This window comes from Eptatretus burgeri, chromosome 10, assembly GCF_056783735.1.
Source record: "Eptatretus burgeri isolate ZD-2024b chromosome 10, Ebu_testis_v1, whole genome shotgun sequence".
Taxonomy (NCBI): domain Eukaryota; kingdom Metazoa; phylum Chordata; class Myxini; order Myxiniformes; family Myxinidae; genus Eptatretus; species Eptatretus burgeri.
Genome location: NC_140970.1, coordinates 17,159,500 through 17,183,799, shown reverse-complemented (window position 1 = coordinate 17,183,799; position 24,300 = coordinate 17,159,500). Strand labels below are relative to the sequence as shown.

The window sequence follows — 24,300 nt, the reverse complement described above, 5'->3', positions numbered from 1 at the left end:
TGACCTTTCCTGGGAAAGCCACATTTCCAACCTGGCCTCCAAAGCCAGTCACCGATTGGCAATCCTCCATTGTGCAAATTCCTTCCTTGGCCCACATGATCTCCTGACCACATAAAAGCTTTCGTCCTCAGCGTTGTGGAGTGCTGCTCTCCCCTCTTAGCTGGTGCTCCTGCCTCCCACCTTTCCCGGCTTCACGCTGTGGAAACCAAGGCATTTATGATCATTGGTATCTCCCGCGGTGAGGCTGACACTTTGGGCCTCTCACTATCTCACCGCAGGCAGGTCGGTGGTCTTTCTGTCTTCTACCATCTCCTCTCTGGTATCGCCCCCCTGCTCTTTCTCTTTCTTTCTATTTCTTTCTGTGTCCTCCCCCCCCCCCCCCATATTTACGCGGGGCGCTCCAGCAACCTCCTTCTCGTAAAACTACCAAAATCACGAATCACTGCTCAGTTTCACTCTTTTATTCCTCTTTTTCCCCATCTTTGTAATAAACTCCCTCACTGTTCAATCCCAATCTTCCCGCCTGGCATTCAAAACAGCTGTTCACCACCACCTCTTCTCTCCCCCCATCCAAAACCTCAATCGTTTTTACCCCTGTTAATCCAGCCCAAACCCACCTCCTTCAAATTCCCTGCTTTCATTCCTGAATGTCCTTTTTTTTTTTTTTTTTTTTTTTTTTTTTTTTGTATACCTTGGTCGAGGCTCGTATGAGAGCTAACACACAACTCACAGCAAGGAGGCATGAGACAAGAGGGGCGGGAGTGGAAGGGACAAAACATTGGGGAACAGACACAGGTGAACTGTGGAAGGGAGAGGGATGGGGATGGGACGGGGAACATGGCGAGGGGAAGATGGACATTAAAGGGACTTTCAGGAAGGAAAGCAGGAGAATTGAAGGAAGTGGGCTTGGGTGGATTATCGGGGGTAGAAAAGATCGAGGATTTGGATGGGGGAAGATAAGAGGTGGTGGTGAACAGCTGTTTTGAAAGCCTGAAGGGAAGAATGGGAAAGAATAGAGTGAGGAAGTTTATTCCAAAGGCGGGAAAAAAGAGGAGTGAAAGAGTGAAGATGAGCAGTGATTCGTGATTTTGGAAGTTTTACCAGAAGGGGGTTGTTGGCGGACCTTGAGCGCCCTGTGGAAATGTGGTTGGGACAAATCGCAGAATCACTGTAATGTTCATCTTGTATACCCCGTGTTCCCCACCTCAACCCTCTCCGTTACACAGATCTCCTAATGTCTCTGTTCTCCACTTTTTTGTCCTTCCCTCTCCCGCCCATCTTATCTCATGCCCCCCTTGCTGTTCGTTGTGTGTTAGCTCTCATACAAGCCTTGACAATGTAGACAAAAAAAATCAAAAAAAATCCTGAGGACCCAAAAGACCCTGAAGACCCAAAAGACCCTGAGGATCCAAAAAACCCAAAATACTCCGATGACCAAAAGACCCAAAATTCCCTGAGGCCAAAAAGTCCCTGAGGACCCAAAAGTTCCTGAGGATCCAGAAGACCCATGAGACCAAGAGGACCCAAAAGATCCACAAGACCAGAAAAGACCCTGTAGACTCTTTAAGACTATGATAAATGGATGAGGTGTGTGTGCGTGTGTGTGTGTGTGTGTGTGTGTGTGTGTGTGTGTGTGTGTGTGTGTGTGTGTGTCATGTTTTTTTTTGTGGAGTTCTACTGGAGCATTCTGATGTGGAAGGTGATGCACCAAAATGATCGACGTGATCTCCTGAGTTGATTAGGCTAATTAACTTCAAAGAATCCGGAAGAATTCCCAGAAGAAGAGAGCAGCTTAATAGGTCCTTCCACAGCATGGCATTTTAATTACAAAAAAAGAAACAACAAAAATGATAACATTGTAATGCAGTGTATATTATGAATACCAATAATATTAACAACAATATTAATCATAGTATAATTTGGCAATTAAAAAAAAAAGACTCCACCCTCTGCCGTACCATCAGTCATCCCTCAGACTGGCAAGCAGCAGCTTCTTCGCTCACTGCAGATCTGGATAGAATCACAAACTGGTCCAACACGTGGAACATGTCTTTCAATCCGGACAAATCTCACACTCTCACTATGTCTCTTGAAAAGACCGTTTAGAAAACCCACCCATCCACTTTCTCAACAATCCTCTGGAAGAAGTCTTTTCTTTCAAGCTTCTAGGTCTCACTATCTGCCATGACCGTTCCTGGGAAAGTCACATTTCCAACCTTGCCTCCAAAGCCAGTCGCCGACTGGGAATCCTCCGTCGTGCAAAGTCCTTCCTCGGCCCTCTTGAGCTCCTGACCACTTACAAAGCTTTTGTCCGTAGCCTGATGGAGTACTGCTCTCCCCTCCGGGCTGGTGCTCCTGCCTCCCACCTTTCTTGGCTTCACACTGTCGAAACCAGGGCATTTAGGATCATCGGCATCTCCCGCAATGAAGCTGAGTCTTTGGGCCTCTCACTCAAACACCGCAGGTTGGTCGGTGGTCTTTTTGTCTTCTACCGTCTCCTCTCCAGCCTTGCCCCCCCCTGCTCTCTCTGCGATTTGTCCCCACCACATTTCCACAGGGTGTTCAAGGTCCCCCAACAACCCCCTTCTGGTAAAACTACCAAAATCACAAATCACTGCTCACCTTCACTCTTTCATTCCTCTTTTTTCCCGCCTTTGGAATAAACTCACTCACTCAATTCTTTCCCATTCTTCCCTCCAGGCTTTCGAAAGAGCTGTTCACCACCACCTCTTATCCAAATTCACCACCCCCATCCAAATCCTCGATCTTTTCTACCCCCAATAATCCACCCAAGCCCACTTCCTTCAATTCCCCTGCTTTCCTTCCTGAAAGTCCCTGTAATGTCCATATTCTTTTCCCCATGTTCCCCATTCCATCCCTCTCCCTTCCACAGATCTCCTAATGTGTCTGTTCCCCAATGTTTTGTCCCTTCCACTCCCGCCCATCATGTCTCATGCCCCCTTGCTGTGCGTTGTGTGTTCGCTCTCATACGAGCCTCGACAAGGTATACAAAAAAAGAACGAATAATCCCCGCCCTGGCCCAAGCACATCTGGGCTTGGTGAAAGGCATGCTAATGCTCGAGCAGTATGAAAGGCAGGTATTCTATTACACCATGAAGACCAATAAAAAATTGGTCCGATGGACCAATGGGCCCACGAGTATTTTAAAAGAATACCTAATTATTGAAGGGGATGTGTGTGTATCTATCTATCTATATATATATATATATATATATATATATATATATATATATATATATATATATATATATATATATATATATATACACATACATACAAGATGACCCATGAACCTTTTGGGTTCTCGTTCTGACAGCGGTTGATAAAAAATAATTTCAAAAAAAAAAAATAATAAAAAATAGACAGCTCCACCAAACTATACCGTTGAGGTTGCTTGCATTGATCAAATACTCCCGAAGAGTACTTCAGTGAATCGGGAATTGATTTTCAAATAATTTTTTTCGTTGCCCAATTTGAACGAAACTTGATACTGCACTTGATACCGTGATACTTGATACCACAGGAGAATGATGAGTAAGGTGGTCCTCAAATTTTTGCGCTATCCTGTACCGTTTTGGCTGTATTTCAGGAACATACATATATACATATATACAAGAAGAGTTCAAGTAATATATAGAAGATATATATATATATATATATATATATATATATATATATATATATATATATATATATATATATATATACATACATATATGTTTTTTTTTTTTAAGGGATTACATAAAGGAAAATATAGTCCTTTTTAATATTACGTATTTACATATTCTTCTCTTTAATATTTTGAAATAATAAGTCAATAAATATATAAGAGTTGGATCGGTGTTGGTTGGCACCGTGAAACCCACTCCATGAATCTCGCTTTAAACATGGAGTGAGGGTGGGTATGGGAGTAGGGGAGTGGGGGGGGGAGGGCTTGAGGGAGTCGTGGGTTTGGGAGAAAAACAATTGACTGAAGGAAAGGAGCTGTCACACCTTGACGTTTTAGCCAGCGTATGGCAAGGTCTCAAAATGTATGTAAAACGCTGGCGTACGCTGAACTATTGATGTTTTTCTTAGTTTTGGGCATATAATAACGCGTTGGACGTATGCATAACGTATTAGTATCATACACAGAACGTTTTAATCACAAACGATAACTTATACCAACGAATGCTGAGCGTGTTGTCGGCGTTCACAACCTATGCCCAACGATAGTCCAACTTATGCATAGTGCGGCAGCGTATCGCCAACGATCACGTGTCGTAGGCTATTAATAGGCTGTGGCTCGACGATTCAAATCATAACCGCACTAGACATCGAAGTGTGAAGCCACTGTCACACCTTGACGTTTTAGCCAGCGTATGCCCGACGTATGAAAAAATTGCTGAACCAAGCTGGCACACGTCGAATATGTTATGGGTAAGTTTTGTATACGTTAAGAGCACACTGAAAAACACTGCCATAAGTTGTAGTACGCTGGCTTTAAACGTTGTACTTTTGGGTTGTCCTCAAATTTTTGCATGCTTAAAATTTTACGATGTATGCCGACGTTTGACTCACATGTTCTGCTACACTTGCCATAAGTTGTAGGCACGTTATGCGATTGTTGACACACGTCGACACACGTTACTTGTAAGTTACTCATAAGTCGAAACACGTCGAGGTAATGTTTAGCGTACCCGAAACTTATTTCTAACCTATGAGTAACGTTTTGTAAGCACGTTACACGAACGTTGTTCACACTTCGCAACACGTTACTTGAAAGTTCCTCATACGTCGAAACACGTCAAAGTAATGTTTAGGGTACCCGTGACTTATCTGTAACCTATGAGTAACGTGCTTGGGAATTATTTGTAAAGCATGTCCTACGCACAAATACGTATGTAGACATATTTGACGTCTTCAGGACGACCACAGAACTTACTGAACGTGTTTCTAACTTACAGATACCGTATAATGGTGTATTGGCAGCGATTAGGGGAATTGGTATATAAAAAGGGGCTTCGCAGGAGGAACCCGTCTTTTTTTTAGACTTCGTGGTGAGTTCATGTCCATGTCATTCCGAGAGATGGAGGATACGGCAAGGCTGAGACGACAATACCGACCTGTCCTCGAACATCAACAAGACCTCATCGAGTTGACACTGCACCAGTTGCGTGCCAATAGAGCAGGGAGAAGAAGACGTGAAAGGAGGAGAAGGAACTGGGTCAGACCATGGATCGGGATGCGACACCATTACGGCATATATGACCAGCTCATGGAGGAACTCTGGAACGAGGACTATGCATCCTTCCTCAACTTCCTGCGAATGCCCCCAGCAATGTTCGACGAGCTAATAGCCAGAGTGGGTCCAAGGATAACCAAGCAGTACACCTTCTACAGGGATTCGCTTGAGCCTGGCATGAGGCTGGCACTGAGCCTGCTGCTGTTGGTGCCGTGACTGCAGTGCTGTGGAAGCGATTTAACTCGTTCAATGAAAACGATTTCAATTGCCGAGCACCAGCGTCCCAAAACAATAGGCGAGTGACAGGCATTTATAAAAAGTGAAGTTGCAGCCTATGAATAGAAAACCTCACGTAATCGTCGACGATACGCTGCCACGCTATGCATACGTTAGACGATCGTTGGGCATAGGTTGTGGACGCCTAAAACACGCTAATCAATCGTTGGTATAACTTATCTATAAGTTATCGAAGCGTTCTGTGTTCATTGCCAGTACATTATGCATTTGTCCAAGTCATTTTGAATACTTTAAAAACTGAAACAAAAAAATAGTTCATCGTGGGAATGAGAAAAAAAAATTAGCCGAAAAGAACATCGAACAATGGTGCAAAGTAGTCTCCTATTCGTGGACGCAATGAGGATCCATCATCACCCACACCCTCCCCATCACGCTCACCTACTACTACTGACATGGACATACTACTCCTACCAATACTACTACTACTACTACTGACACGCTCACCAAATACTAGTACTACTAATACTACTGACACGCTCACCTACTACTACTGACATGGACCTACTACTACTACCAGTACTACTACTACTACTACTACTACTACTACTACTACTACTACTACTGACACGCTCACCTAATACTACTACTAGTAATACTACTGACATTGACATCTACTCAACATGGAGTCTGGAACACTGACGGGTTCCTCTTATGAAGCCCATTTGTATATACGAATTCCCCTAAACGCTGCCAAATTGCCATTATACGGTAGATCTAAGTTAGAAACACGTTCAGTAAGTTCTGTGGTCGTCCGGAAGACGTCAATCAAATTCGTCTGCATACGACAATGTGTGTTTGAGACACGTTACACATAGGTTCAATGCACGCTACTCATAGGTTCAAACCACGTTACTCATAGGTTAAAAATTAAGTTTCGAGTATGCTTAACATTACCTCGACGTGTTTCGACTAATGAGTAACTTACAAATAACGTGTCTCCGACGTGTGACAACGATCGCGGAGCGTGCCGAGAACTTATGCCATCGTATGCGGAACTTGTGAGCCATACGTCGAATACGTCGTAAAATTTTCAGCATGCTTGAAATTTCATGACGTACTTGACGTACCACGGAATATGACAGCATACTTCATCGTTTTTCAGCGTGCTCCTAACGTATACACAACTTACCCATACCGTATTCGACGTGTGTCAGCGTTTTAGACACATTTTTCATAGGTCGGCATACACTTAGCTAAATCGTTAAGGTGTGACTGTGATGTTGGCACTTCAAATTTTCAGGCGGTTATGATTTAAATCGGCGTGCGGCAGGTTTTTGACAGATAACGCCACGAGTTCGTCGGCGATACATGCAGCGCTATGCCTAAGTTAAACTATCATTGGGTATAGGTTGTGAACGCCGACAACAGGCTAAGCATTCGTTGGTATAAGTTATCTATAAGACAACGAAACGTTCTGTGCCCGTTACTATGTTATGCATACGACCAACACGTTATGAATACGACCAAAACTTTAAAAAACCTCAAAACTTCAGCGTACGCCAATGTTTTACATACATTTTTATACGTTGCCATTGCTGGCTAAAACGTCAAGGTGTGACAGCGCCTTTAAGAGCACACTGGCATACGTCGTAGTTTTCTGGCATACGTCGTCATACGCCGAGTGCATCGAGAAATTTTCAGAATGTTGAAAATTTCTCGACGTACTCGGTGTGACACACGTTCCGCATACGCTGGCATAAGTTGTAGGCAAACTACGCGATCGTTGACACACCTCGACACACGTTACTTGTAAGTTACTCATAAGTCGAAACACGTCGAGGTAATGGTTAGCGTCAGTGTTCCAGACTCCCTGGTTTTTTTTTTTTGTTTGTTTGTTTTTTTTTTCTTCCGTGTGACAGTGATGTTGACACTTCGATTTCTCGTGCGGTTATGGTTTAAATTATTGAGCGGCAGCCTATTAATTATATTATATTATAACCGCACTAGAAATCGAAGTGTCAACATCACCGTCATACCGAAGAAAAAAAAAAACAGACAAACAAAAAAAAACCAGGGAGTCTGGAACACTGATGCTAACCATTACCTCGACGTGTTTCGACTTATGAGTAACGTACAAGTCACATGTGTCGACGTGTGTCAACGATCGTGTAACGTGCTTACAACACGTTACTCATAGGTTAGAAATAAGTTTCGGGTACGCTAAACATTACCGCTACGTGTTTCGACTTATGAGTAAGTTACAAGTAACGTGTGTCGACGTGTGTCAACGATCGCGTAACGTGCCTACAACTTATGGCCAGCATTATGTGGAACGTGCGTCATATGCTGGCATACGTCAAAAAATTTCAAGCATGGAAAATTTGTCTAACACCTCGGCATACAAAGACGTATGCCAGCGTACTACGAAAAAAAAGCCAGCGTACTACGACGTATGCCAGCGTGCTCTTAACATATACAAACTTACCCATAAGGTATTCGACGTGTGCCAGCGTTTTAGCCAAATTTTGCATACGTCAGGCATACGCTGGCTAAATCGTCAAGGTGTGACAGGGCCTTAAGGATGGGGTACAAGGGAACGTTTGAAAAAGAAAAGAGTGAGGGTGAGACTTAACAAATTCCACAATTTTGCACACATAATAAATAGATAGACCCACATTTTACTGCAGAGACAATGAAACTGTTTTGGGAATGCAGTCTATGAAAATGTATTCATTCCACATCATTTATTTCAACTCAGATGAGAATGAAATTCTTATTAATTTTAGTACTTAACTTGGTACTTCACTTGGTCATTGGTACTCGCTATGGTCTTCTTACTATGAAATCTTTTTTTGCTTCAGCTGACCAAAATACTATAAATCATTTAGTAAGTACCAATTTTCATCGTTGGTTTATCGTTTTCATCCTGATTTTGCTTGCCAAGTTTGTGTTCATCATGCACACACCAAAACCAACTTACCTGTGGTGCAGAATCTTTAGGTGGCTCCGAAAAACCCTGTCCTGACTTCGTGGTTGGAAAGGTTTCTATGCAAGCCTGTGGTACAGCTTCCTGAAAGGCCTTGATCTTAGGAATGGGGTGCAGGGATGTGCCTCTGGCTGGCACCCGGGGCTGTGGGCAACATAAGGCTGAGTCCTTCACGTAAAAAAGTACAAAAAGGTCCTTCATGGAATGACATAAAGTGGGTAGGAGGAGGTTGTGCATTAAGCATATACAATCCATTATACGAAAGCATGTAAGTGATGAGCACATATACGAAAGTGATGAGCACATGCAGCAAACGCTGGAGGATGCAGCGAAATGAAAGAATCGCTAATATACTCATCGTTGAAGTAAACCCAGTTATCTGGAAATGAAATCCACATCTTTGAGCAAAATGCATCCTTACAAAAAAAAATGGTTTGGAAAAAGTTATATTCATGCTTTTAGAATTCTCTATTCTGTTGCCAACTTGAGTGAAGAAATGAGATGGAATGCTTTCTTGATCATTTGTTCTGAGAGTATTGCACTTGCTTCATATTAAGTGAGTTGTTGTTCTCAGAATTCCCATTTGAACAATTATAAGATTTAGTAAGAATTTATTTTCTATCTGTGTTACTATTGGGACACTCTTTGGTGCATTTGACTATCATTGTTATCTCATTCGCAGAAGCTTTTGAATGTCCCACATGATTTGGTCTAAGAAGAAACATTTTTATTCTTCCAATGCTTTCCTATTAATTTAGGTATTAAAAAAAAAACATCCAACGCAAGTATTGTGAAAGTCCTTCAAATGGAGAACAATCGCTTCTGAGGGATTTAAGGTGTTGATCCACATGCTGGATGCTGGATTCGCACTGAGTTGGGGGGGGGGGTGGTGGTAGTGATGAGAGTTCATATGGCCAGTCTTGCGAAAAATTATTATCCCACATGGATATTTGGATGCGCCAGGCAGCCGATGGGCTGGCAAAGCAGGATTTAGATGTGGAGCTTCACCATGGGTGTCGTATGGCCCAGGTCCCATGGGAAACCGAGTGGTGGTGTTGTGGGGCATCCCTAATGCAGTGGGACACCAGCCGTCTGGACCACCGAGGGGAGGGCACAAACTCTGGAGCCTGCGGTGGTTCCCCCCAGACACCTGCAAAGATGTGACGTGAGAATCACTTGGGAGAAGTGTTGCAGGGCCACGCCTTGGTGGTGGCATCCCCAAGGGCCAGTGAGCGCCTGAGGAGGTGACTGCCTGGGCATGTGGTCCAGCAGCCTCTCCCTGAAACTCCAGAACTACCCAGCATGTGGTGACCCACCATGCTGGGCTGGTTGATGGATGCGGAAAAAAACATATAGATGAGGTTTGAGTACCGTCTTCGGACGTCCAACAAGAGCATCTGTGGAAAGTTGTGTTGCTAAATTGAAAGCACGATTAGGAAAAGCCCAAAGAGGCCAAGAAAACATTCCATAGATAGTCTGATGTGATTAATGGGCCCTCAAGTCCTCAAGTTTGGAAAGAGAACCCTGGGATTGATTGTCATAAAGAAAGGGAAGTATGGCTGCAACAAGGGCTGCTGGTATTGACCAACCTCCCCAGTGCCGAACAAGAAAGAACAAAATGTAGCTTTTCCCACTACCACAACTCACCATGCTTTGCTTTGTGGCTATGCTGGTGAGTCACGCAATTGGTTCAGATGATGGGCAAGAGTGGCCATGAGGGCCACCACATGGACCGAGTGGAGGAGGTTAAAATGTACTTCTGTGTGAAATAATACCATCAATTGTGGTTGTGTTTTTTTATATACATGTTTAGTGTCTGAGTAGGCCGTGGCAGTGAGGTACGGCAGGTTTAGGCATTGTAAATGGCAACTTGGGAGGCAGCATTGTGTGTAATATTTGTGGGTCGGGAAGTTGTGAGCGTCAGCAGATGGATCAGGCCCTCAAGGAGAGTGAGGAATGTGGACTGTGCCATGCTTCACCACCAGCAGCCCAGCATGCAACTGAGAGTGAGGTCCGCCGGAAGGAGGTTCAGGATCGGTCATGGGGCAGGAGGACCCCTGGTGACCATACAAGGTTGCATAAGGCCAATGGGTGATCCCCTCTGGTGATGATGCAACCAAAAGGAGCTGTTGTGGTACTGGGGGGTGAGATGAATGGGGAGCCCAGAATATTCCTCGAGTTGAGACTTTGTTTTGCATTGGGGGAATCCTATACTGCCTCATTGTAGGACCTCCTGGCTGCCCAGTTATATGGCCACACATTCCAGATAATTGTGAAGCTGTGGCCTTGCTCGGATGGAAATGTTTTAATTGCAACATAACCTAAAAGTTTGAATGCTCCACTCTTTCACATGCAACTCTATATGTGCTCTGGAGGGTGAATAGCTGGTAGAATTGGTGAGACAATTTTAAATTGGGTTATGGCTCAGCTGACCAGCTGGAGCAGGTGAGATCCACTGTGGGACATATTAGAGGGGCTTGTATTTGGAAAAGAAAATATGGGGTTGATTGTCCCTTCCGTTTCCAGTTTCCTGGTCATGGTTACATGTCTTGGTCCTCTGAGTGACCTGCCTCCAAAAAGCTAAGTAATCATTTCGGATACATTTGTGCTGCTGTTCATTTTATGTTCTCTGTTTGCAAGGATTGTTCTTCGCACTGGATGCTCACTCCTATGAATTTTTCCATGCTCATTGTTATATAATGTGAAGTGTGGTGTCCAACTGTGCGTTCAGCTGTCTCCCGTTTCTGGTCACCATTTCCGGCAGCTGTTCATCAATCAACAATATCATGTTCCCTTCACAAAGCTGGCCTCGATGGACAGGTGGCAAGTACTAAACAAATACTGAAAAAGACTCATCTATAAGTCATTGGAGTTTGAAAAAAAAACATTTTAATGATACTGCAGGCATGTGGAGAAAGGTTTTGTGGTTAGACGAGACAAAAATTGAACTTTTTGGTCTAAATTCAACTTGTTACGTCTGGCGCAAGCCTAACACTGCACATCACCCAGTCAATACCACCCCTAATGTCAAGCATAGTGGTGGCAGCATCATGTTTAAGGGCTGATTTTCATCATCAGGGACTGGTAAGCTTGTCAGAATAGAAGGGACAGTGGACGGTGTAAAGTAAAGGAGAATCCTTGATGAAAACCTGCTTGAGTCAGCCATTAATCTGAAACTAGGTTGGAGATTCCCATTTCAGCAGGACAATGATCCCAAGCACAAAGCTAAAGCCACACTGGCGCGGCTGAATAAGAAGAAAATAAATGTTCTTGAGTGGCCCGGTCAAAGTCCTGACTTGAACACAATTCAACATTTATGGTGAGAGTTGAAGATTGCAGTCCATTGACGATACCCATCAAACTTAGCAGAACTGGAGCAATTTCCACATGAAGAATGGGCAAATATTTCACCATCTCACTGTGTAAAGCTGGTAGAGACCTACCCTAAAAGACTTGTAGCAGTCATTGCTGTAAAAGGTGCTTCCACCAAGTACTGACTGAAGGGGTTGAATACTTTTCAACCAGTGAATTTTGATTTGTACTTGGTTTTTGCAGGTATTCCTGATATGTAACCTCCTTCAACTATAACAGTGTTTAGTTTAATCTCTTCAGTAATGAATAAAAAAAGTTTATTTGGAAAAATTGTTTCTACATAATTCGTAAATCATCTAAATGAGGCATTGTTGGTCAGGGGTGAATACTTTTGCATGCCACTGTACTGTGTCTGTGTTAATTTCTGGAGCACCCCAAAAATAATACAACAACACAAAATATTACACATATAGAACCTTTTCATGTGGATTGGTTATTAAAACTAGTGGTTTTGAGTTGTAATTCGTGACAGTCTAGTCCAGAGACTCACCGGCTGATTTTCAACTGCGCAAGACTTCCCTGGTTCGACCACAGAGGATTTTCCTGGCTCGTAGTCAAAGATACTGCGGGGCTCAGCACGATAGCGACGCGTATCCACTTTTATCTCTGTTGGGGCCCAAGCACTCCTGCAAAATGGAGAAAACAGTGCTGCAAATGCCCAAATAAGTATTCCACTCTCATAAAGAACATTATATCAAGACATGTTATTGCACCATCTCAGAAAATATTTCCCTAAAGACACTAAAGGCCATTAAGACCCCAAAGACCCTATAGAACCATTTTAGAAAATGTCCTTTTCAGAAAATGTTTCAAAAAAATTTGTTATGCACAACACTCCATCATGTAAAACACTTGATAGGTCAAATTTTTCAAATTATCAAATTTATGTTTCCATGGCAGCTATTGTTTCCAAGTTGAAGTACGTATTGCTTGGGGGAATTCAATGAAATATGCATTTAAATATTTCCTGCATGACAATCACAAAACATGTCACTCAATCACTCCCGGGAAAAACCCAGGCAGTGTATAAGCAACGTACTCACCCGAGGCCTCAACACAGAGGTGTTATTATAAACCTGTGTAAAGCAATCTTATTAATAACAGCCGCACGTGTAAACACTATATTAATTAAATTTGTGTTGTTGACAACAAATCAGTGCAACCTCAACATCCTATCTTCTTCACAATACATATTACTCGATTTCTCCGGGGGGTGGGGGAATGCAGGCAGTGTATAAGCACAAGACCTAATCGAGGCCTGAAGGCCAATTTTCTGGTTTTATCCGTGGTCAATTTTTTTATTCAAAAATAGCTGTCGACCTTCCTCTGGATGAAAGAGGTCATGCAACGTTAGGTTTCACTGGTTATACACATAAGGAACACACAAGGAAATTAGATGCAGGTGGAGACCATTCGGCCCATCATGCCTGCACCACATCAACACCAGTCCAATTTATCAACACCAGACCAAATCAAGAAAAATGCAAAAGTTTTCTCTTTTTTTGTGTGTTTTGTGTTTCTTTTTTTTGTAGTTTTTTTCTGTTTTTTTTTCTTTCTTTCTTTCTTTCTTTCCAGGAGAGGGGGTTTGGGTAAAGATGGTGTTGGGTAAAAAAAAAACACACACACACATCAACCACACAATACCCCTTGATGAGACCCCCACAAACAGCACTCCGTACACATGCACACAATCAGCCATCAACGAATCACCCGTGCTCAAGCCAACGAAAAGGCCGACCAAAATCCCTATACCCCTCTATCTCCAATACTTCTATGCACCTATCTAATTCCAATTTAAACTTATCTCCTGTTTCTGCTGCCACTACCTTTCCAGTGATACCATTCCATGCATTAACTACTCTCTGAGTGAAAGACCCTTGCCTAACAACCCTCCTGTTCTTTACTCTCAGGCTATTGTCTCTGGTTCTATCACTGTCTACTTTGCTGAACAATTATTCTGCACTTATTTTGTTGATTCCCTTCATTATCTTAAAGATCTCCATCATATCTCCTCGTAACTGCCTCCTTTCTAGTGTATAAAGCCCTCTCTCCTTCAGCTGCTCCTCAGAGCTGAGCCTAGCGAGACCCAGGGTCAATCTTGTAGCCTGTGCTGAACCCTCTCTATGGCAGCTATGTCCTTTCTGAGTTGTAGTGACCAAAACTGCACACAATATTCTCGATGTGGCCTCACTAAATTCCTTGCTAGCCACCTTACTGCCAAGCTTTGTGTCATCTGCAAATTTGGAAAGCCAACTCTTCATCCCATTATCCAAATTGTTGATGTAAATAATGAATAATAATGGTCCTAGTATTGACCCTTGAGGTACCCCACCACGGACATCCTCCCAGCAAGACAAAACCTCCTATGTGGTACCTTATCAAATGCCTTCTTAAAGCCTCAATATACTATGTTCATTGCCATTCCCCCATCCACCCAATCAGAACCTACTTCATCAAACTACAATAGATTTGTTAGGCAAGACCTACCTTTGGTAAACCCATGCTGACTACCTATAATAAGTTTGTATTTATTGAAATGGTTCCTTATCTTGTCCTTAATGTCATCAACACCTTGCACACAACTGAAGAACAGTTTGATAGTTTCCCAATTCTTCCCTGCATCCTTTCTCAAATAATGGTGTTACATTTGCTACTCTCCGATCCTCCGGTACCTGTCCTGACTCCAGTGAGATATTAAAAATATCCATTAACATCTCGCTTACCTGCTCGGCCACCTCCCTCAATACTCTCGGGTGTATTTTATCTGGAGCCTTATCTACTCTGAGATTACCGAGCTATTCCTTTACTTCCTCCACTCCAACCTGGATCTTCTGTAAAAGCCCTTCCTCACCTCCTCGATATATACTCTCAGCTATTAGCAATTCTCCTGACTGTTCTTGTGTAAAAGTTGAAGAAAAATACCTGTTTAATAAGCCTGCAATCTCACTTTTCTCACGAACCACTCTCCCGGTGCCATCCCTCAATGGGCCCACACTGGTCCTAACCTGTTCTTTTCCCCTGATATACTTAAATAAAGCCTTGCTATTATGTTTAATATTCTTATCTATGTCCTTCTCATACTCTCTTTTGGCCTGCCGAGTTATTTCTTAACTTGCCTCTGTTTACTCCGATAGTGATATAAATCTAACTCCAGTCCTGTTATTTTAAACCTAATAAATGCCTTCTGCTTCTCCTTAATAGCGTTCCTCATCTCACTGCTCAACCATGCTGGCCTCATTCTGTTTCTAGTTTTACACCTCGTTGGAATGTACTTGCTCTGCACTCTACACATTTGCTCCTTGAAGGTTTCCCATTTCTGTGATGCTGAGTGTCCTATTGTTAGCTTCTCCCAATCCACATCACCCTCATACCCTCAAGGTTTGCCTTCCTGAAATCTAATAGCCTTACTCTACGATACTGGACTCTAAACGTTAACAGAATCCTTGCACACACAATGCTATGGTCACTTGATCCTAAATGCTCCTCTACCTCCACCTCCTCCACCATATTGGGATCGTTACTTAAAAGGAGGACTTACACTGCACTCCCCCTCGTGGGCTTATCTACAAACTGGGTTAAAAAGCAATCCTTGACTAAAACTAGGAAATCCTCATCTGCTCTGCCCTTTCCCTGTTCCTGGACCAAATCTATCCCAAGAAAGTTGAAATCTCTCATAATCAACTCTTCCCTTACCACATGCCCTTTTGAATTCTTGATGTACGCCTCCTTCCTCCTCTTCCTTCACACCCAGAGCCCAATAGAAGCATCCTACCAGTATCTTACTGTTGTTACAATCTCTAATCTTTAACCATACAGAATCCTCCACATTAATTCCCTCCTTAATATCACCCCTTTCTCTTGATGCAATACTGTCTTTTACGAAGATTGCTACTCCTCCTCTTCATCCGCCTACTCCTTGTCCTGCTATTTTATCCTTCCTATCACACCAATACACCTTGTACCCTTCTAATGCTGTCCTCCAGTTACTCTCCTCCTTAAACCATGTCTCACTTACTGCAACTATATCGTATTCCTCGCTATCTAATTTGGTCTCAAGCTCTTCCATCTTAATATTTAAACTCCTGGCAATGGTATAGAATATGTTTAACTTTTCCCTTCCTGAAATTCTATTTTCTTGCCTGGCCTTAATCATAATTACTTCATCAGTTCCTTCCTTAATAACTTCTCCACCCTCCTCTGACCTTAAAAAAGCTTGAATTCCTTCCTCAATTCCCACTACAAACCTTGCTGCCCCCTTTTTATTTAACATATGTCCATCATTCTGGAAACATTCCCTTCATCCCCAAAATGATTCCCACTGCTTCTGAAATGTAAAACCTTCCTCCCTACACCATTCTTCCAGCCAATGGTTGACATCTATCATTCTGCTCATAATTTCTATATCATTTCCTAATCTTGGGAGAATCCCAGAAAACATTCCCTCACAACCCTTTGCTTTCAGCCGCTTACCCAAAATCCTGTATGTATTTTGCAATACCTCTGATTAAGCTTTCCATAAATCATTTGCTCCTAGGTGTACCACAACCAACTTCTTCCTACTGGGACCCGATACGATGTCATTTTCACTTCCTTCAGTGTATAACTCCTGCTCCTTCAAAAGTACACAGAACTTTATGTATACGATCCTTCCTGCAGAAGTATTGACATTTTTAATAGTCTCATCACCAACAAAAATAGTCTCCCAGACCTCATTCCTACCAATCTCCATTGCTATACCGGTGTACCCTCACCACTACCTTCACTCGCTGCACCTTCACCACTACCTGCACCTTCTCCAATGAATGCCTGGTGTTGGCTTAATGGTTCGGGTGGCAGGCTTTGGATCCTAGGGTCCTGAGTTCAAATCCCACTCAGCTGTTGAATTAATACCAGGTGGGGTTAACTCGGCCTGTCATCCTTCCGAGGTCGGCAAAATGAGTGCCAGCATGCTGATATACTGTGTCGGAGTGGTGACCCGTCCAGGATTGTGCCTAATAGCCAAGGAGACTGCTTAAGCAGCACCAACGCTCTGCACAGAGTATGGTCCCAATGTCCTCCACTGCTTGCACTCCCACCACTACCTTTACTTACTGTCTCACCAATGCCTGTACTCACTGCCTCACCACTGCCTGCACTCAATGCACCCTCACCACTGCCTGCACTTGTTGCACCCTCAACATGGCCTGCACTTTCAGCACTGCCTGCACTCTCATCACTTCCTGTCCCACTGCACTCAACTTTCTTCCTGCAGGGTCCGAATGCATAAAGAAACAAAGAAGAAAGACATCATGCAGAGCACGATACTTGCAAAATCGGCAAAACAAATTTGACCATAAAAATAATTGGTGGTTGAATTTGCTGACCTGATTTGAAATTTGAAGAGGATTTCTACATCAATCACATGCAAATTGATGATTTTCGAAACTTGACAAAGTTGTTGATCTTTGGCTTATGTTGACCTTTTGACCTCAAAATCAATAGGCTTATTGCTTTGGACTAACTCTACAATTTCGTGACATTTCGTGAAGATCAGTTTAAAATTGTGACCTGTAGGCGATAGACATACACCCATAGATTTTAAAATATGGCAGGACTGAGCCAGACGGACAAGTGTAGGTTCTGCAAGACAAACAGAAAGTACGAGTTGCCTGCTTTTGGAATGTAAAAAACTATTATCAGAACAACTTTACACACAGCAGCACAACAGCACAACAAAGTATGCAAAGTGATTCATTGGCATATCTGCAAACATTTCAACATCCGAGTTCCAGAAAACTCATGGAAACATTAACCAAGGCAATCATTGAAAATAAGACGTCATGCTCATGTACAACTTGATGATCCCATTGAGCGTGAACAAAGAAAACAAAGCCTTTCGACCAGACCGTTCTCAGGAAGAAAAACAAAAAGACAGCATTGCTGATGGAGATATCAATACCCAAAGATGTTGGCTTGAGTAATGCAGAAATCAAGAAAATGACCAAATACCAGAACCTCAAAAATGAGATCAAGAGATCTTGGAAGATGAAGTGTCAAAATTGCATCATTGATAATTATAACAACAGGAGTAATAAAGAAGAACTTCACTGAGATTTTGAAAACCATCCCCAGGAATATTACCATAAACAAACTACAATTGGAGGCAGCCCAGGGTTTGGTGACGATCCTGAAAAGAGCCTTTGGAACAAAACTCTGAGAACAACAAAAATTGAACAGCTTGGTCCATGAACTGTGATCCCTTACTGAAGCAAAGGTGGATACTTTGAGTCCTGGGAGAACTTAGTTCCATATCCTCAAACCCACCAATGGAGATAACAACACACACACACACACACACACACACACACACACACACACACACACACACACACACACACACACACACACACACACACACACACACACACACACACACACACACACACACACACCTCATCCATTTATCGTAAAAAAGAAAAAATATGCCAATTGCCAACTGGTCACAAATTTAAACTGATCTTCACGAAATGGATGAGTTGGTCATCATCAAGAAGCCCATTGATTTGGAGGCCAAAAGTCAACAACTTTATCAAATTTTTTAAATCCTCAATTTCCATCCAGTTGACGAGATTTGAAGAGGATTTGCATACCAGGTCACTGAATTCAACAACAAATTTTGATTTTTTTCAGATCAAATTTTGTTTTTGGGATTTTGCAAGTATCGTGTTCTGCACGGTCTTTCTTGTTACTTGTGAAAATCAAAGACTTTTCAAATGTGGGTGACCCTCGTAAATACTTGTTCTGATAACGCATTTTCGCTTCAGAGTGGATTTATTTTAACAGCAACAGCAATACCACCACCACCACCACACCACTATATCATTCTGAGTGAGTGGTTTACTCACAGTGGACGCTTTTGTTGCACTACATCATTCTGAGCAAGTGGTTTGTGCTCCATCATCCTGTGCGAGTCGTTCATGCTCCGTCATTCTGAACGAGTCGTTCGTGCTCCGTCACTCACAGCGGCCGAAACTATGGCTGCAAAGCGTGCACCAAGTGGCATTTGAGATAATGATCACGTGACGAAGATGTCAAAAAGTCTCATTCATTGGAGATGAAATGAAAAGTTTCAGATCGGTTTGATAGAGGTGAGCACAGCATTGATATTTAGAGAGATGGAACTTCTTGATTCTACAGCGAGAACCCTTCGTGACAATCGTGATAAAATCTGTAAGAGCGCTCAGACAACAACAAATCTCATTGTTACCAGAACTGCAAGATCAAGGCATGATGCTATTGAGAAAATGGCAAACATGCTGATCACCTGGATAGGGCATCAGAACCAACAGAACATGCCCCTGTCTGGAATGGTCATTCAAGAGAAGGTAAGGAGTTTGTATGGCGATTGAACCAAAGATACCAATGAGCCAATGCCTTTTGCTTCCAGTCATGGGTGGTTCGAGCACTTCAAGTCACCATGCGTTCCACAATCTAAAGTTGACTGGGGAAGCTGCTGCCAAAAATATTTGAGCCACCTTCAAATCAATGATTGCAGATGGAGGTTACACACCAAGCCAGGTGTTTAACCTCAACAAAACTGGACTTTATTGGAAATGCATACCCAGCCACACTTTCATCAACATCAACTCTGGCCTGAGGCAGTGATTGAGTTCAGAGGTTTCACAGAGACTGAAGTTAGTGAAGCAAGGCAACAGATTGTGGACATGACCCTGCAAGTGGGATTTGAGGAGGTTGACAAAGATGATGTTGAGGATTTGCTTCTCTCACACAGAGATTTGCTGAGCAATGAAGATTTTCTGGCTCTGGAGGAGGAGCGCATCAAAGAGGAATCAGAATCAAGTCCTGAAGAGGTTGTGCCTGTTAGAACCATCACGACGAAGGTCATGGCTAAAGGTTTCAAGATGGTCAATGAAGCCATATCCATCTTTGATGAACATGATCATGACTGCATGAGCAGTTTCAAGGTGGAGGGAGACGGAGAATGTCCGGAAATGAACAGATTCTGATGAAACTTAGTGAACAGGTTGGGGGTTTGACAAGGATGAATTGTTCGATTTTGGTGAAGATCTGGATACAGATACGAGAATTTTTTTTTAAGTAATTCTTCACCATTGAGAGATGGGGCCAAAATCTATATATACTGTAGCGTGATATTTGAAAATGTTTTAGACAGATTATGACAAAACTTGGTGGATGAGTTACGTCATTGACAATAATTTTATTTTGGTTAAGGTCCAGCTGCAGATCTGGCTTATCAGTCAGATACAAAACAAACTATTCAGCTTGGAGAAGGTATACGTTTTACTGAGTGCCATTCCAGTTAAAATGCGAATTACCGCTTACATGTCACACCCGAAAAAACCAAGATCAGTGAAGGACTGTTTCTCAAGAAGGAGCAGATGATAGAAATAGCAATGATAATGATAATTCAACGGATTTTCAAAGAATATCATGTATATGACTGAAATGAGTGCAATTGTATGGAAATGTGTCTCCTGCTATACAATCTGCACAACATTTGCTCTAATTTTGTTGACAGGTGACCTTTCTGTTGACGTGAAGGAAATAGGTGGTTGCATGTGGGCTGGTAGGGATGATGTCTTGCCAAGCCCAGTGTTGTCCAAGCTGTCTGACAGGCTTTTAGAGCGTGGCATGCAAGCATGAGTCGCTGTGGCTTTATGTTGCTGCATTAAGGTCTCACTGCGGTTTGGGACTGGAGAAATAAAAGAAAACATTAAGATTCGGATTTTGAACACAAGATAATCAATTACCAAGTTAACCTCATTTAATAGTAATTTTCTTTGCTTTACAAAGTGATGGACCACACAGAGATACTTAACATGTTTAAAGGGCTACCTAATATGATTGGTTAAAAATGCTCAGCATAATTTAAGTTGTTGGTTTGAAATAATGGAGAAAAACAATTTGAAATTTAAAAGTAAGTTCCTTTGGTATGAGAGCACATAAATCACTCAGCCACGTTTCTAATACAACATTAATGTGCAAAATGCAACTCTGTAATCAGCTTTCACTGCTATGTTGATGATACCCAGATCGACCTTGCCCTCAAACCTGATGATGTGCTGTTCTACAACTCTGAATTCCTGTCTTTCTTAATTAAATTGAAATATGGCTGCCCATGAACTTTCTCAAACTCGATGTTGCGAAGACCGATACCTTCGTCCCTGGCCAAAAACTTCAACCCCAGATAATGAAAATGTGGGAGGGGTCTCCACTTTACCTCTCCACCTTACCAACACCTCAATGGTTTTCAATATAGGTCTCGCCAACTCTTTTCCAATATTAAACATATTGCTAAAATCCGTAAATTTATTTTCTTCCTGATGCACAAATCTGCTCATGCAGATTAAATCAGAGGCCAACTGAAACTTTGGTTCATGTTCTCATAGCACCATGCTTGGATGACTGCAACTCACTGTTAACAGGCTTACCTGCACTTTTCTCAAGCCATTACAGCTTATTAAGAATATGTTTGCCAGGCTCGTAAATATCATTAACACTCTAAATCCTCCAAACACCTCAATGGCCAACATCGAAATTTCAAAATATTTCTGATAACCTTTAAAGCCAAAGATAAATTATTTTCTGCTTACATTTCTGGTCTGATCACACCTTACAAGAAAGATAACAGTCTGACATCTAAAACTCTTGGTACTTTCCTCACACTCGGATGAACATTTATTTTTGCGACTCAGGATTTTTCAAATACAGTCCTTAACTTTTCAACTCCCTGAGTTTTAAAATATGCACAGCCTCATCAATTACAGTTTTAATATCTCTCCAAGAATCTCATCTTTTTCCAGTTGCCTTTTCTGAATTCTTACCTTTCTTACCCTTTCTTCTTTCAAAAATGCTTTGAGATTGTGCTTCTAAATGAAGAGCACGAGATAAGAAATTGATTAAATAAGCTCACCATTCTCAAAGTTCCAATCTGCAGTTGTAGGCATGTAGTGCTCATAATCATCTGCAAATAAAAATCACCAAGCAGTGATAAATGCACAGACAATATCAAACATCAAGTGAGAATTATTACATCTCGTGATTTGCATGTCTGAAAAGACAATGAGGATAAAGTTTCTCTAAAGGCCTGACAAATAAAATGATGCAAGTGTTCATAAAGGAACACTGAAGAGTGTCGAATCACATTGGGCAACAGAATTATGAGTCATTTAAATCGAGGGAATGGCATTGTGTGGTAATTGTGGCTTTCCAACCATGAGTGCTACCTATTACAGTGATTTGCATGTCTGAAAGGATAACCCAGTGTGGGAAGCATGTCTCCTATTGAGTTGTCATGGGCTTATCCCCAATTAGACTGTAACCCAACTAAATTGGCATGCTGCCCTTCAACCTTGGCAGTAAACTTTCACTCTTCTCGAGTTATTGGCATTAACTATATTGCAGAGCAATTTGTAACAATATATTAGTGTCAGTGTTGTGGCCGAAAATTATTTTTAAGGGTTTTCAATGAGCGGGCTGTGTTTGCATCTCGCTGCCTCACATTAAGCACCCATTAAAATATTTAGTCTGTTTGGTCCAGCTCTAAGCCAACAAAAAACCCAAATAAGAGGCTTCATACCTTGACCGAAATGCAAGATGGGTGATGCAGCTTCAACATGTTACGATAGACTTTGTTGCATATTCTAACAAGAAAAGAAAACTTAAGAAAAATGTAAAAACAGAGGGATTAAATCTCAAAAAAATCTCAGGGATTAAATAAGATCTTTTGACATTTTACTTTTGTTGTGGGATTGTGACGGAATAACGTCAAAATATATCATGATGCTAAAGCATGAGGATTGTTGTGTCATTTTGTGGCATCGTAATGTAGTGTCATTCTTCATTGTTATTCTTCTTCTTCATTTTTCATCCATCACAATCCCACAACAAAAGTAGAATGTCAAAAGATATCGTGATGGTAATCCATAAGAGGATTGTGGTGTCTTATTGTGGAATCATAATGTGGTTGTCATTCCTACCTTGTTTGGGTGTTTTTTTGAGATTTCATCCCTCGATGTTTTGGAATTTTTCTTGGAATGTTTTTTTTTGTTGTTTCTGCACTAATTTTGTAAGTAATAAAATGCTTAATGTTTCACATATTTTGTTATTTTGGTATGTATTAAATCCATGCATGTTATTCAATTTGGCTTATGGTCCATTCTAGCCCCCCCCCCCATATAAATCCTGGCTTTTGTCTCAGTCCACAATATGGATTACCACCACTGAACTGAAAATAAATAGAATTCTCATTGCCATTCACAATACACAGAGCCCGGTGTAGTTACCGGACACCAACTTGGTTAGCACTCGATGCTGGGTGAAGGCGACTTCCGTCATGTGCTTGCATATAATTTAGAACGAAAATGGCACCAGTCACGTAACCTCAAGCCCACGAGGCGACACTTTTCATGGGTTATGAGATATATATGTATATATATATATATATATATATATATATATATATATATATATATATATATATATATATATATATATATATATATATATTTTAATGTTTTATACATTTTGTTATTTTGGTATGGATTAAATCCATCTTTGTGATACAATTGTTTTAATACTTGTTTCAGCTGATTTGGGTGATTGGATATGTATCGCTTTTGGAATGGTACTGTCTAGCATCCATTTCCACACCCTCACAATCATGAGCTGGTTTGGTTGAGTCCACATTTATGTTCAATTAATTTTCGTACTAAATTATTAATGTTTTAATTATTTAAATTTTGGGTAGCTTATTAAAATTAATTTTTTTAATTATGCATTAGCCCAGAGACAAATTAACTTCCTCACGTTGGAATCACCATCATGGTTTCAGCAGTTGTTGAGGTCGGTCTTGCTACAGTTTTACATTGGTTTGAGAGGCGACCAAAAAGAAGTACAAATTTGGCGTTTTAGCGATCTGATGTGGTACTTTAACGATGTATTCTGGCATCTCTTTAAGTCTTGGGAGTTCAGAAAATGCTCGAGAATAAAAGTTATGGCCTTTAAATGTTTATGACTTCACTCTGTAGGAGTTTATGAGCATATCATTGTGTACACATATGAATGGGCGGCCATTTTTTCCCCCCCGTATCATCCCTCTACATGGAGTACCACCGTACTCAATGATAAAAGAAAGAGCAATTAGAGATTGCAGGCCCTCGCCAATATTGTTTTGTGTGGTGTATTTTGTGAGGCAAATAAATGGAAGGATTTACTAAATGAAAGGTCATTGATTGCAAATGAAAGCACTGAAACCAAGTTGTAAATGTGTAAAGGTCTGAAAAGTTGCAAAGGTCAAATGGTCTGAAGGTCTTAAGGTTGAAAGGTGGAAAGGGCTGAAAAGGTGGGAGTGCAGGCAGTGGAGGACATTGGGACCATACTCTGTGCAGAACGTTGGTGCTGCTTAAGCAGTCTCCTTGGCTATTGGACACAATCCTGG

General features: G+C 41.7%; 1 protein-coding gene across 41 annotated transcripts in view; it reads right to left on the bottom strand.

Annotated features, from left to right (window-relative positions):
* LOC147018003 (sorbin and SH3 domain-containing protein 1-like) overlaps nucleotides 1-24,300 on the bottom strand; it is a 329,576-nt gene that overhangs the window by 134,113 nt on the left and 171,163 nt on the right. For all 41 annotated transcript variants that reach the window (XM_085897162.1, XM_085897163.1, XM_085897184.1 and 38 more), the window contains 4 exons: nucleotides 21,775-21,825; nucleotides 20,385-20,553; nucleotides 12,331-12,466; nucleotides 8,463-8,612 (listed from right to left, as the gene is read on the bottom strand). In XM_085897162.1, coding sequence (XP_085753288.1) covers nucleotides 8,463-8,612; nucleotides 12,331-12,466; nucleotides 20,385-20,553; nucleotides 21,775-21,825 — 506 coding nt within the window. The remainder of the gene's footprint in view (nucleotides 1-8,462; nucleotides 8,613-12,330; nucleotides 12,467-20,384; nucleotides 20,554-21,774; nucleotides 21,826-24,300) is intronic.